The sequence below is a fragment of the Pelodiscus sinensis genome, chromosome 2, assembly GCF_052426305.1.
Source record: "Pelodiscus sinensis isolate ZL-2025 chromosome 2, ASM5242630v1, whole genome shotgun sequence".
NCBI classification, from domain to species: Eukaryota; Metazoa; Chordata; order Testudines; family Trionychidae; genus Pelodiscus; species Pelodiscus sinensis.
In genome coordinates, this window is record NC_143053.1 from 116,709,567 (window position 1) to 116,725,288 (window position 15,722).

Sequence of the window (15,722 nt, forward strand, 5' to 3'; positions counted from 1 at the left end):
ATGTGCTCAGTGGTGCATTGAGCAAAGTCCAATGTTTATTTGAGCCAGCTTTGATTGCTGTAATACAATCAAAGCCCTATGGATATTTATGTTGTCCCCATAGCAGCAGCGAGGTATGTTGTTGAGTCTGTGCTGGCAGACAGAGATTCATGAAGTATTTTTGGTATCTACTCTCTCTTTCTATCCCCTCCACCTCCCTGAAAAAAGAGAACCTTTGTCTTCAGGCTGGAAAATATCCTTAACACACTCACTATGTTCTACTCGGAGAAGGTTTGCAGTATCTATTAATAAAGACCATTTGGAACCAGCTAAGAACCTTTAGCAGATCCCTACTATCCTTGGCCCAAAGAGCAAGCCACGTGTAAAACAGATCAAATGCTACAGAAGGGCATCTTTACATACATTCCTTAGATCTGAAGCAAAATACAGGACGATGTAGCACTTTAAAGACTAACAAGATGGTTTATTAGATGATGAGCTTTCGTGGGCCAGACCCACTTCCTCAGATCAAGTAGTGGAAGAAAATAGTCACAACCATATATACCAAAGGATACAATTTAAAAAAATGAACACATATGAAAAGGACAAATCAAATTTCAGAACAGAAGGGGGGGGTGGGAGGGGAAGGTGAATGTCTGTGGGCTAATGATATTAGAGGTGATAATTGGGGAAGCTATCTTTGTAATGGGTAAGATAACTAGATCCTTTGTTTGAACTGTCATTCATGCTAAAATTCCACACTCTACATGGAGTTTAGAGTATTCCCTTTCAAGTGCAGATTTGAAAGGTCTTTGTAGTAGGATGCAGGTAGTTAAGTCCTTGAGACAGTGTCCTTTCTGGTTGAAATGGCAAGAAACTGTTTTTTCTTTGTGATCCTGTCTATCTGTTTTGTGGGCATTGATCCTTTGGTGAAGTGTCTGAGACATTTGTCCAATGTACATAGCAGACAATGTCATTCATGCTAAAATTTGACACTCTACATCTGAGTTTAAACAAAGGATCTAGTTATCTTACCCATTACAAAGATAGCTTCCCCAATTATCACCTCTAATATCATTAGCCCACAGACATTCACCTTTCCCCCCCCCCCACCTCCCCTTCTGTTCTGAAATGTGATTTGTCCTTTTCATATATGTTCATTTTTTTAAATTGTATCCTTTGGTATATATGGTTGTGACTATTTTCTTCCACTACTTGATCTGAGGAAGTGGGTCTGGCCCATGAAAGCTCATCATCTAATAAACCATCTTGTTAGTCTTTAAAGTGCTACATAGTCCTGTATTTTGCTTCAGCTACCCCAGACTAACACGGCTACATTTCTATTACTATTCCTTAGATCTGTTACTCTCTACAATCGAGGATAAAGCTGGACAGCCTGGCCCCTCAGAGGCTACTCTCCAAAATAAAAATCCTAAAATGCTGGCTCTTGGTGGGATGAGGGGGGAGGAGGCGGCAGAGGCTACTCCCTGCTTCACTCCAACTACACACGTTGAATTTCAAAACATCACAGCAAGGAGGGCTTCTGGCATTCGATAGCTCCAATGAAGTATCCTTTGAGAACAAAAAATTACTTACCTTTGCATTAACTGTGGTTGTCAATGGAGCTACCATGACCTGCCTTCCATCCCCATTATTTCAGAATATTTGTTGAATTTTTGTATTTCAGAGAGAAGCAAGGGAAAGTAGAGCCACTCTCCTTCCTGATGCCTGCCAGAGATGGTCTAGAGATAATATTTAATCCTGCCATGAGTGCAGGAGACCTGGCTGGTGCTGATCAGAGATTCCAATCTCAATGTGCTTGAGGTATATGCACATCTGGGATGAGTGCTACATGGCTAAAACATCTCAAGAACAGCAGTTCCTGCAAGCTAAGGAACCGTTCTTTCTGCAACTCACTGGGAGAGAAGCAAAACTTGAGCGTGGCCCTTAAATACTAAATCTGATGCTTCAGACGCAGGTAATTTGTTGTTTGAGATTTATCTATTACTGTAAATACTATTACAAAAATAGGTAAAACATATGCTAGAGAAAGACAGTTTCCAAAAGAAGAATGGGGGGGGGGGGAGGAGATTTAAAACATCTTGGCCACTTTTTACACGCTATATCTGGTTTATATGAACTGGAAGGGTGTGTCTGTCCTCACAGCTGCCAGTTCACCGTTTCTTTTCTTTGCAGTATTTTTAAAAGAAGAGAACAAACTCTGCTTTGATCAGCTTTATTAGATAGTATGGGCTCCTAAATGACTTGCTGTGGAGACTTGCAAGGTGGGAAGCCATGGTAGAGATTTTTCAGAATAGTTAAAGGTAAAACTCTAGGTCAATTTGATTTCAAATAACTGTGGGGGAGTATTGGCTGGAAGACTAACCTTGCACATGTCTCCTTGCAAACAAAGAATGAATCAAACACTTTTTTTTTTTTTTTTTTTTTTTGCCAGAGGGCTAGAAAACTCATTCACTATCGAAAATTCTCTCAAAGAAACACAGGGGTGTCTGGTGAACTCTTGGATTAGAGAGAGGTTCTGTGGGAAAACAGAGACCCCCCCAGACTTACCAATAGCCTTAGTGCTCAGATCTAAATTGATCCAAACTTTGAACACTGGTCCAGTTTTGTAAGAATGGTGACTTTTCTTCCCCAAAAAAAGTATATGCCTGGAAGTATCTGTATCTAACCCCCTCTGAGTGTTGTTAAGTAAGTGGAGAAAGAAGAGTGCTGCTTTCCTGGATGTGATTTTGAATTTACATTCAAGACACTCATTTCAAAGCAGGAAGAAGAAAAGTTTAAGGTGTGCAAATACTTACAAGCGTTTGATTTATAGGCAAATGCACAAGAGAGGAAAATTACAGTAACTTTCCCAAATTGTTAATTTGCAATCTTTCAAAAGCTAACCTTCTTAAAATTGTGTATCAAGTTCAGATGTGTGTAATGATTTCTTAGGAGAGAAATCTTCAGTGCCCAGCCTCTGTTTGCACATGTACTGGTGTGTGTAGATGTTAACATTTGTACATGCAAAAATCTATGGGACCAATAGATTTTGAGAGTATCTTTTTTAAAAGTCACTGACAAATATATACAGAATTAATCTTCAAATATAGCACACTAGTCAATATTACATACACACAGAAAAATCTACATCTAAATGTTAGAATGTGGGAGAGATGTTGTTTATGATTTTCCACTATCTCCTAGGTTTTACATCTGCATAACTCCCATAGGCTTTAATGGCATTTCTTTTGACTCTGAAGGGAGAAGAATCAGCCTAGAAGAAATAGGTTTTTTTTCCTCTTATGGTTCAGCATAGGCAACATTGTTATCTCAAAGTATAAAAGGATGACCCTTGGAAGTTTATATGTAGGTGCTGCTTGTGACATTGAGTAGGAAGTTTTTGTAGGAGTTGTCAGTTGCAGTATGAATAAGTGGGGTAGAATCCTTGATGTCTGTTTTATAAATAGCATAAGAGCTAGAATCCGTTAATCCTCAAACAGATCTTGGACAGCTGGATTCTAACATTAATTTAATCTCGCTTTAATTTTTGTAATCACATTTCAATGTCAGGGTTTTCTTTAATGGGTCACATTGCATGATCATTCATTTTCTTGTGATTAAGTGACACTTGGTCAGAATATTGTTAGGAGAACCAAGGGGCAGGTTTGTAATTGTATGTATGTGAAAGGAATTGTACACATGACCAGCATGTTTATATAAAGTGCTGCAGATAGTTTGGGGGGGCGTGGATGCATGGGCATATAAGGTGACCAACCTATGAACATTGTCTGGCAGTGGTTGGTACTCTTAATTCTTGATGGATTATTATGTTGTATCAAAAGTGGGATTCCTTTCCATTTGAACTGCTTGTGTGAGCATGCGGGAAGAATTACTGACCTGATCCTTAGCACTGGTGCTTGGGGCAGGCACACAAATCTAAGATGGAATGGATATGACCAATCATTTGTTAAATAGTTGGGAAGACAACCTGCCAAACAGAATAGCTTCATGTATTCTGTTTTCCCTCTAAGGGAAGTCTACTCTAGGAAAAGTGACAAGGACTCCTGTGACTCCTTATAGACTAACATGTATTGGAGCATAAGCTTTCATGGGCAAAGGCCCACTTTGTCAGATGCATGTAGTGGAAATTTCCAGAGGCAGGTATAAAATATGCAGGCCAGAATAAGGCTAGAGATAACGAGGTTAATTCAGTCAGGGAGGGTGAGACCCACTTTTAGCAGCTCATCTGGAGGTGTGAACACCAAGAGAGGAGAAATTGCTTTTGTAGTTGGCTAGCCATTCACCGGCTTTGTTTAATCCTAAATTGATGGTGTCAAACTTGCAGATAAACTGTAGCTCAGCAGCTTTTCTTTGAAGTCTGGTCTTGAAGTTTTTTTTGCTGCAGGATGGCTACCTTTAGATCTGCTATTGTGGGTCCTGGGAGATTGAAGTGTTCTCCTACCGGTTTTTGTATATTGCCATTCCTAATATCTGATTTGTGTCCATTTATTCTTTTACGTAGGGACTGTCTAGTTTGGTTGATGTATATAGCAGAGGGGCATTGATGGCACATGGCGTATATTATATTGGTAATACCGCTAACACGGCTACTCCTCTGATATTCTAGGAAATTATTTCAAAATAGTACGTCCACAATGATTGGCGCCTACATTGCATTTAAAACACCCTGGAAGCGCTAGAGAGGGCACCAGGAGAACAAACTCTTCCTGTAGCTGCTTGCTGAGGGTAGCTGACGTGCTTACAGGGGCTCCTCCCTATAGCTGCGTCTCACATGCCAGCCGTACACTGCCTCCCCTTTTGGGGGATACCAGATTCGCACTGTATGCTCGCGTTGCCCTCACAGACATCACAGCACTGGCTATAGGGAGCTGGAGCTGCTGCAAAGCAGGGACAGGCTCACAGGCCTCGTGCTGCACCTCATGGCGCAGTTCATCCACACTGCCCACATGCTGCTTCAGGACCATGAGCAGCAGCCCAGATTAAGGGACCTCTTTACCTTAACCCTGGCTCACCTGATGCACCAAATGGTCCTCAATCCCTGGCACACTGTGGAACACCATTTCTGGCAGTAGGAAACCAGTTCTGACTGCTGGTACTGCATCATCCTGCAGCGATGGGATGACCAGCAGTGGCTCCAGAATTTCACAGGCGGAGACCACCTTCCTGGAGCATTGCAAAAAGCTCATCCCTGCGCTTAGGTGACAGGACACCTATGTGAGAGCTGCCATTCCCCTGCAGAAGCATGTTTCCATCACCTTCTGGAAGCTCACACACCAGACAGCTACCCCTCCATGGGGAACCAGCTCAGTGTGGGGAAATCCACGGTCAGGGCCGTGCTCCTGCAAGTAGCCACGGTCAACATCTTGCTGCAGAGGGTTGTCACTCTAGGGACCCATGCCTCAGACTATGACCAAAGAAAGGGGTACTTCTTGATGCTGCTGCAGGCCCTGGTGGACCGCAAGGGACAGTTCACAGACATTAAGGTCAGCTGGTTGGGGAAGGTGCAAGAAGCCTGCATCTTCCAGAACTCAAGCCTGTTGTACAGGATGCATGTTGGCACTTTTCCCCCCAACCATGCCATCAGGATCAGGGCTGTTGACATGCCCATGTGCATCCTGGCAGATGCAGCCTACCCTTCCTTCCCCTGGCTGATGAAGCCCTACAGCAGCAGCCAGGACCCCACCAAAGAACACTTCAAGGCCAGGCTCGTGGTCAACAGGTGCTGCATGCTGGTCAAGTTTGCCTTCAGCTGCCTAAAGGGGAGGTTCAGAAGTCTCCTCACCTGCCTGGACCTCAGTGATCGGAACATCCCCAATGTTATGGTGGCCTGCTGTGTGCTCCAGAACATATGTGAGAGCAAGGGGGAGGAAGAGAAGCCAAGGTGGGTGGGTGCAGGAAGTCCATTCCATACATGTGGCCATGCATTCCATGAGTGATGTTTTGAGGAGCACACGGGCTTGTTCTGGTGCAACAGCTGCTCCCACATGGCCTTCCTCTGCTCCTGGTCAGCCCGGCACTACTAATCAAAGCGGTGGATGAGGGACAGGAGACAGGCCAGCCATCTGGTCCTGCATCTAGTTTTCCACTATTCCACTTCCTCCAGCAGATCTCATGGAGTTGGGAAGACAGTAGTGGAGGCGGTGGTCATGCCATGCTCACAGCGGGGTCAGCTGTGAAGAAAAGTGACAAGGGCAGTCATCCCAGGAGACACTGCATGTGAAGCCTAGCCCTAATCTTCTGAGCCAACACCAAAGGTCTTGGTTCAGATGATGGCGATGTGATTCATACAAGGCCCATCTGTTGCCTAGACAGCAGGCACTTTCCTGCAGGATCACGGATGTCCCAGAGACAAGCAGGCATGGGAGGAAGGAAGTGGCTTGGCTTCTTTCTGTGTCCTGCAGACACCGGGTATGGCACTGGCAGCATCCCACAGAGAGAACTTCTATCTCTGTCCGCTGGAGGACAGAGGGGGTGGTGTATGAGAGCAGCAGAGGCCAAATGCCAGAGAGAGTGTGCTACTCAAGTCCCCTCTTCTTCCTCCGCCCAGCAGGTTCCCATGCAGGGGATTGGGGTCTCCTCTGCATCACTGTGCTTGACCAGGAGTGGATGCTGCCTGAGTGCAGGCATGATCCTGTGCTGTGTGCATGACCCCAGCTGCTTCCATGGTAGCTTGTCGTGGGAAGGTTTCCCACCACAGAGGCTGGAGTAAGATGGGCTTGTGCGGAGACCTTGTGAGATGAAGCGAGGGGTTCCTGTGTGATAGGATAATGGAGCTGAGTGCTCCAGACTGGCACTCCCCATGCACAGGCTGTTGTGCAACCCCCCGGCGAAGAAGGCTGAGCAAGGAGCACACAGCCCCATGCTGCCTGCCCCTGTGTGTGTGTGTATAGGGAAAGTTATGGAACTCACCTGAAGTGCCTTCACTGGGATGGTCCGAGCTCTGGTGTAGGCTTTATAGAGTTCTTTAATTTTCATCCGAACAGGGTCCTGGTGTGCCTTTCTGTGCCAGACTGGCAGCCATCTGGCTGTAGATGTCCGCATTCTGCCTCTTGGCACAGAGATCCTGGATGTTGGTCTCCTCACCCCAGACCTCAATGAGATCCAGGATCTCTGCACCAGTCCAGGCTGGTGCCTCCTTTTGCCCCGGGCCAGGGGCATCAGTGAGTATTGCAGGCGTGCCGGCAGCTGAGAGGTGCTGGGGGTTGTTCATGGCGCCACAAAAGGAGGGTGCTGTGTGGCAAGGGGCTAGCAGGGCTCTTGTGGTGCCACAAGCCTTTCCCTTCTGCCTGCAGCGTTAAAGGGCTGCAGGAGAAGTGGAGATGCCTGGGATGGCCATAGCAGCCATAAGTGCAGCTGAGAGAGGCCTCTGGAGGCCAAATATTTTGAAATAGCAGCAGCTGAGTGTCCACACTCATGCTATGTCAACATAAGCGTTACTCCTCCTGGAAAGCAGGGGTTGTTATTTCAAAATAACCAGCCCATTATTTTGAAATAACGGCCTTGGTCTTGTGGACATGCTGCATGTTATTTCAAAGTAAGGAGAGTTATTTTGAAATAACTTCCTAAGTTAGACCAGGGCTAAGAGTATGGGTTTACACCAGAGACTCAACTTTCCTCTTGATATTGAGGGGAAACTCTAATTGATCAAAGCTTTATATAGTCATTGCCTTCTTTAATTTGCTATTACTTTAAAAAAAAAAAAAAGCTTAAAATGTAGGCGTCAGAAAATTCAGCTCTAATATCACCACTTATAAGGTTTGTTAAAAATGGAGGCTCATGAGAGGGGAAAAAGAGGACCATGAGAGAAACCCATTTAAAATGTGTTAAGAAATATTAGTTTTATTTTAACCAATTTTCACAGCTGAATATTTATTCTATAAAAACTTTACAGATTGTACAGTTTATATATAGTTCAAACTACTAGAACAAAAGTAGGTCCCACAGATGCAAAAATACTGTACCAATCCAAGGTAAAAGCAATTTACATACTGTACAGCTCTCCACTAGGAAAGGAGATGGTCAGTTCCAAGTATAAACTTCAAAACTGTACAAAAATAAGGTTTGATTTTTCATTCTTCATAATACATTCAATAAGATTGCAAGCGCAGATACCCAAGTAATAACAAATATCTGCAATCAGTAACCAGTCCTGAAAGGAATGCAAAATAGGTCTATTTACACAGGGCACTCTTTTACACCATATTGTGTATATATAGTGTATATTTAAAATAATAAAAAAGCATAGACAAAGAACATTAAACATCTAATATAAGGTAGTTTTTTTTAAAAGGGAGTTTTTGTATGTAATAGTGTGCCAAAAGAATTTTAACTTATTTAAATAAAATATATTCTAAGTGAACCTAAAATGCATTTTTGGTGTAATACATCAATTAATCCAGCAAATAGAAAAAAACCATATTGTGTATAAAGTAGTACTCTCATCCAGCAACAGAAGCACTTATGTAGTTATTAAAAAAATCAAACTATTTAAAAACACTAAAATTAACTAACTTATAACTTAGGATATTCATGTACATAAGATATTCAGTGATTCACTAATACTGCAAAACAAGCTCCCCTCCCCCCCCAAGAGAGACAGTGGTTTTATCTGGGTAAGAATTAGACATGTTCCCAGCCCCGCCCCTTCCCAAAGGGTTGAGTGTTTTCTTAGCATAGCTCCTGAGCACACTCATCTTGGGATATTTTCTCTAATTAAATCTTTCATTATAGAGTTTTGTTCATAAACAAAAAAAATTCAAAATGTTCCATTAGTTGAGGTATTTCAACCTTCTTCTGAGATCAAGACAATGCCTTATCTTAAGCCACGTGTTGGGCAGTGAAAGTAGGGATTGGCTAATACCCGTTTCAATACTGTATTTTAATGAAGGGGGAGGGGGAGGAGAAAAGCATTATTCAGACTTCCCTGCCACACAGAAAATAATACAACACACTTCACTTCCCCCCATTCTTCTGATACAGTACTAGCCAATGACAAAAACTAGAGCCTCAAAGAGATGTTTGGTAGTGCACTCATTATAATTTTTAGTTTGTGTATATAAAGATATATATATATATATATAATATAGGGAAAGGTTTTTTTGTTCATTTCTTTAAGATACAGTACTTTACAACCCCTTGACAATAAGTGTGGGGTCTTTCCAATCCCATCCCCAAGCTTTGAGCTATGGATGACTTGGTAACAAGTTTTCAGAATACAATTGGAGCACTTTTGTGCCCCAAATGTCCAAGTAAATACAATTCCAGTGTCAGTGCACAATTCATCAGAACTCATCAATTTTCCTTTGCAGGTATTTTAATATAGAGTCCATCCCTTGTGCAGAGCCCCAGATTTTCTTTAAAGCTTCGCACTCCTTGTCATTTGCTTGTTCTAAGTCCACCTTCATGATATTCCGAACTAAAGCTTTGGATTCTTCAAGCACCTGCAGCAAAAAAAAAACCCACAAATGATATGCGTAATATGTGTGCTGTTAGGTAAGTGGAATAGTCATCTGCAGATGTATATGTGTAAATCCTAATATTGCTAAGAGAAACTGTGCACATGAATATAAGGGACAATGTGTCTCACATTGAGCAGTTACTTTTCTACTAAATACAGGAGCTTCTTCATTCTGTGCCAGATAAAAGTAGAAATACTTGAATATGAACCAAATAAATGGAAAACTTAGGAGTTTCAAGATTATCCTGTTATGATAAAATAAAGACTTTGCAGATGATATTAAAATGGATAGATGTCATTATAGCAACTGAGTCAATTCTGATCTTGACACTTCGTTTTCTAGTATTGTTCAAATTGTAACCTAGTAGACCTTAAATCTTAATAGCTTTTTTAATTTTTTAATTAAAATTTTATAGGCTGCTTTTAAATGCTAAAGTTGAGGATTTTTAGACTATGCATCTGTCCTGCTCCAGGATTTTTAGACTGCATCTGTCCTGCTCCAGAAACAAAGACTTTATAAGAACAAGAACAGATGTTGAGTTGTTATGAAGATCTATTCACTTAGGCTGTGTCTACATTGGCAAGATTTTGCGCAAAATCTTGCCACCTGTCTACACTGGCCGCGAGTACTCGCGCAAAAACACTGACTTTCTAATATAGGAAATCAGTGCTTCTTGCTCAAACACTCTGATACTCCCGCTCAGGGATAAGCCCTCTTGCGCAACTGTTCTTGCGCAAGAGGCCAGTGTAGACAGGTAATGTTAATTTCTTGTGCAAGAAAGCCCGATGGCTAAAATGGCCATCGGAGCTTTCTTGCGCAAGAGAGCGTCTACTCTGGCACAGATGCTCTTGCGCAAAAGCACATGCCAGTATAGACGCTCTCTTGCAGAAATATTTTAACACAAGAGTTTTTGCGTCAAAAGTATTTGCACAAAATCTTGCCAATGTAGATATAGCCCTAATGTTACATTTTGCTAAAACTCCAGCTATCAGGTGCCACCTGTATACTCAGTATCTTCTTACTGCAGCCTCCCTGGGGGTATATCTAGACTACATCCTTATTTCAACAGAGGGATGTAAATTAGGCACTTCAAAATTGCAAATGAAGCCAGGATTTGAATTTCCCATGCTTCATTTGCATAATCGCATCATGGTGCTCTTTCGAAAAAGCACTATTTCGAAAGTGAAACTGTAGTCTGTACTCAGGTTTACAGGATATTTAAAAAAAGGCTTCTATTTTCGAAAAAACCACGTCTAGACTGCAGTTTCATTTTCGAAATAGTGCTTTTTCGAAAGAGCGCCATGACACGACTATGCAAATGAAGCGTGGGAAATTCAAATCCTGGCTTTATTTGCAATTTTGAAGTGCCTAATTTACATCCTTCTGTCGAAAGAAGTATGTAGTCTAGACACACCATGTCAAGAACTACACACTATTTTTATGCACAAGTATATTTATCAGTTCTTATGACAGCTATTTCAATTTGGAATTGAGTAATATTCTCTCTCCATGGAGTATACTGTTATGAATACAAGGCAAAATTTAAGTTATTAACCCTAGAATCTATTATAGCATGTGATAATTTGAGAAGTGTCTCTCTCCTGGACCTCTTGATACTTTAAGGATGAACCTAATAATACTGGAATTTGGTATTAAATTATGTAGATTGTAGCACAAAGTTCTATCTTAAGTATTCCAGGCTAACTGTTTTTAGGAAGATGAGTGAATGATGTAGCCCATTATTTATAAAATGGAATAAAATAAAATGAAACTTACAACTGAATTACATGTGACAAGTTCCTTAATTCGAACCATTACTTCCTGTGTGAATGTTCCCGGCCAAAACACTTGAGATACCAATCCTTTTGCACAAGCTTCCTGCGCAGTCAACTTCCTTCCACTGAACAACATTTCATTTGCCTGAGGGGATAAAAAGTTATTTCTGATATGAAATGTAATGACAAAAGAAAAGCTTAAAAGAAAATGTTAATAAAATGCCTGCACTAGCTGGGATGTTTGGTTGTACTGTAGCTCGTCAGTGTTAACCAAAAATACATCAGTAATTGATAAAAATAAAATTATGTAAAATTGTGTTGTCAATGATCATAAATCAGTAGGTGATTAGAGATGGGCCTATAATTAAAAATCACCCAATAAATACTTTAGAAAAGTCACATTTACCATTCATTAATGGTTAAAATGCAATTAACTTGAAATAGTGCTAACAAAATCATCATTAGACTGCAACTTTAAAAAAAATTGGAGAACAGACTGACGTGATGACAAATGGCAGTTTGCTGCACCTCCTGTGGTTGATTAGTTTTAGTAGTTTAATTTTGACTTAAATACTGCAGTGCTAACAAGCAGTAACATTCTGCCAAAGATCACCATTCAGTTGACTAATTTTCTGTGTTGGAAGAAAGCATATTTAAGTTGTGCAGCAACAGATGTTGCATCTTAAAAACTGTACTGTAAAGATTAATATTTAAAATCGGATATTCTTATAGAGCCTGATCCCAAAGCCAGTAGTTTTTTCCCCACAAGAATTTGAATGAGCTTTTGATCAGGTTCATAATATTTCCTCCTTTCTATTGACCTCATACATATATCGTTTTAATACGTAATAGAAAACCAGTTGTTCTAGTACATGGATGGAGCTTCTGTTCTTTCTGAACCTCCTGAGGCCTAGCTTTAAATGATGTTTTTAATCAAATGGATTACAGATGTGGAATAAGTAAATATATTGGACTGTGGGTTAACTTCCTTACGCAGGAGTTAGTGAAATATTATAAACAGTGTATTATTTTCTAGTGTAAAATATACCTACTCTCATGTGGGCTTACCTACCCTTATTAGGCTCTGATCCTGCAAACACTTAACTTTAAGCACGAATATTTCCATTTTTAACATTCTATTCAGTTATTAACCACCGCTCTTTAATACTGAGCAGTTAAAGCAAATCGCAAAACTACTGAATAAATTTGTATTTGCAACTGAAATATTACTCAAAGACAAGGTCATTGTCTCAACACTCATGTAATAGAGAGAATACGGGTAGGATCTGATAGATTTAGCATTTCTTAATAAAAATAATGCTTGGCACAGATTTTTGTCCAAGGATCCTAAGCAACTTATAAATCACTATCCCCATTTTAGAGAGAGGGAAACTTAAAGCTGAGTGATTTTATGTCTTAATCATACAGTGAAATAAAAAAATCTGAGTTCTTGTGCTAATACACAAAGTTACTGATGCCCAATCTGCTAGACACACACATACACAATCTGAGAGGTTTCATAGAACAGATGTGTAAATACACTGAAACTCAAGGAGGACACTAAATACATTTCCATCTGAAGTTGCTAAAAGGAAGCTACGAATCGTAAGTACAAAAAGGAAGTGTTGGGTACCTCTACCTTGTGTAAAAAGTGTAACAAAATTTATGAACCTGTTTGCAAAATTGGAAGGTATATTTGTGATAGCTGTTAACTGACAAAACTGTAGCTAAATAGAGTTAATGTTGCATCATGGACTCTCTTATATAGACTTGACATCAAGTGAAATCATTAGGAAACTGAAATAACTTTTTGCAAGAATGTACAAAGTAAAGAACTTCAGAATCAACACTGAGTTTCCTTTCTAATTACAGATCTACTTGGGAGATTATAAATTCAATCTGTCTAGTCAGTAGGGGGCTGCGCCTCCTGCTCGCTACATTTGCCAACCCCCCTCTCTCTGGGGGTAGGCATCTGGCCAGGGGGGACCTGGTGCTGCGTGACCCAGGAGGATGGGGTGTTGGGGTCAGATGGCAGAGGGAACACAGCACAGCCAGGGGGAGGGCTTGGATCGTGGAGGGGTTCTGGCACAGTACGGGGGGGGGGGGGGGGTTTCAGACGGTGGAGAGGGCCCAGCCCCAGCAGATCCTCCTCAGCGGTGCAGCCGCCTTCCCCCCCAGAGTGTGAAGTGGGAGCCAGAGCAGCCCATGTCTGGAGGGGACGGCCCTGAGGCTGGCCAAAGCAGGTGGCTAAGGGTGGAGGCAGGTGGTGGCATGAGGATGCAGATGACATCACTCTGTCACAGAGGGGAAAAGAATTATATATAGAGAGAGAATAAATCTGTGGGAGTGTGCATGAATGCCAGTCATTTTATCTGGCTGAGTTCTTTCAACAATACATATAGTAAAGAACTGTATGAAAAATGTTTTAGTCATATTAAATCTCATTTTCAAGCTACAAAGTAGCAGAGCTTCTCAAACTTGAAGTAAGCACTCATTTACTCTTATGGTTTGACACATTTCTAACAGGGAATGCTTTCTGCTATGATGGGCTGGCAACTAGCACCTGCATCTCTGCTCTGAAAACTGACAGTGCTATTGGCCATTTCCCATAGAAATAGAATAAAATGTAAAATACATTTCACTAGCATGCTGAGTAAAAAGTGGTTTGGGTATTCTGATAAAGAGCAAAACAAAGCACAGTGGTGAGTCTGAGCTTAGGGCTGCAGACTCAGACTGAACTTTCAGACCCTCAACCTGAGTTTAGTACTGTAAGCCCCCTTTTCTCCAAGATTCAGCGCCCAAGCCCAAATGGCTATGTAGCTATTTTTAAAACCATAACAGAAGCCAGGCTTTGATACTTGCTGCCAGGGGGCTATTTTTGCCATATAGACAGTTTCTTCATTCCTCTGTTTCTTGCTCATTGTTACAATTCCTCTAGCCATTTTGTCCTTATTTTTTTTTAAATCCAATTAGCACATGATCCTCTCTCCCAAAAAGTTATAAACGTGTTTCTAGAGGACAATATGTTCTATAACATGGTTATTTTCCCCCTCTCCCCCTTAAAACTCCCAACTAATCTAGGAATTGCTATGCTGCATCAGACTAATGGTCCATCTAGTCCAGTATTTGCTCTCTGACTTGCAAGAAGCAGCTGATTTAAGAATATTTTTTGCTACAAGTAGAAAAACCAACATGGGCTCCTCCAAGGCACATGGAAAGGCAGAAATGTATGCAATATGAACTCAAACTTTCTAAAAAATAATCAAACTCAAAGTTTCTCAAAAGTAGACCCCAATTACAAATGGACATGAATGACTACTCACTTAGAAGAGACACCAGTAGAAAAAAAAATGATTCTGGCGCATTTAAATTTTTCTACTAAAGAACTGCATCAAGCTGTCTCATGATAAGGTCTGTTAATTAGTTATGAAATCTATTCAAATTTATTTTTTGTTTGTAATTAAAGTCTCTTAAATTAATCAGTCCATGCCTGGGGTAGAGGAAGGTTTCTATGAAAAAAATTCATGCAGGCCTGGGCACTTGCTTCATGAACCCAATAGTCAATTTCATACTGGCTTAGGCTGCACATCTAAAATCAAATGGTGCTCACAAGGATACACGTTTTATGAAGCAAAATGAAAAACAATGCAGATAAAAGGCTTTTTTCAGTTTCTTTTTAAACTTTGCCCCTTCACTTTATTTTTTAAAGCTATATGTAAATGAATTTCTACAGTAATCTCTTTTTTAATCTATTGATCCTACAGGTAACACACTTTCCTGGTATAAAACTTGGGTGTGATAAACAAAAGAGTCTTATCACAATACTTGGAAGTAATAAAATAGCAGGTTATTACTACATAATATGTTAATATTAAACAAAGCCACTTCAATGGATATACACACCTCAGGAAAGTTTGAAAAGGCTAATCATGCATGACAAAGAGATAAACTCACACAACCTAAAATACATGGATATGTCTTACATTTTAAGGTAAGACTGTGGGAAGCAAGCCACTATAGGTGATAGCTAAAAGGCAATGCATCAGTATGACTTTGCTTGTCTTAGGCCAGTGGTTCTCAAACTTTTCAGCCCATGGTCCACCCCACTCAATGCAGACCTTTGTGTGGACCACCAGCCAACCCACCATGATGACAAAATGGGTGTAGGAGGGGTTTGGAGGTCTTGGTGGGAGCGAAGTGCATGAGAGGGATGAGGGTGCAGCATCTGGCCATGAAGGGGATGAGGGTGCTTACCTGGCTCCTTGACTCCTACTGCTCCCAGACACAGCCCCCCGCTACTCTCACTGGCCATGATTCTTACCAATGGGAACAGTGGGAAAATCCTCCAGGTGAGCAGTTTCCTGCGCTGCTCTTCCCCCAGCCAGGAGGAGAAGGAGCAGCAGCATGTGGAGTCACTTTCTTCCCCCTCAAACCTGAGTGAGGCTCCCCCAGCTGCCCTGCACTGGGAAGCTGGCACTGGTGCTCC

At 41.3% G+C, this 15,722-nt stretch overlaps 1 protein-coding gene across 2 annotated transcripts in view; it reads right to left on the bottom strand.

Moving 5' to 3' along the window:
- Positions 1-7,822: 7,822 nt before the first annotated feature.
- Positions 7,823-15,722, bottom strand: part of CDYL (chromodomain Y like) — a 152,572-nt gene continuing 144,672 nt past the window's right edge. For both annotated transcript variants that reach the window (XM_075921308.2, XM_075921309.2), the window contains exons 6-7: positions 11,238-11,381; positions 7,823-9,443 (exon numbers count right to left, since the gene is read on the bottom strand). In XM_075921308.2, the coding sequence (XP_075777423.1) occupies positions 9,285-9,443; positions 11,238-11,381 (303 nt within the window). In that variant the 3' untranslated portion in view covers positions 7,823-9,284. The remainder of the gene's footprint in view (positions 9,444-11,237; positions 11,382-15,722) is intronic.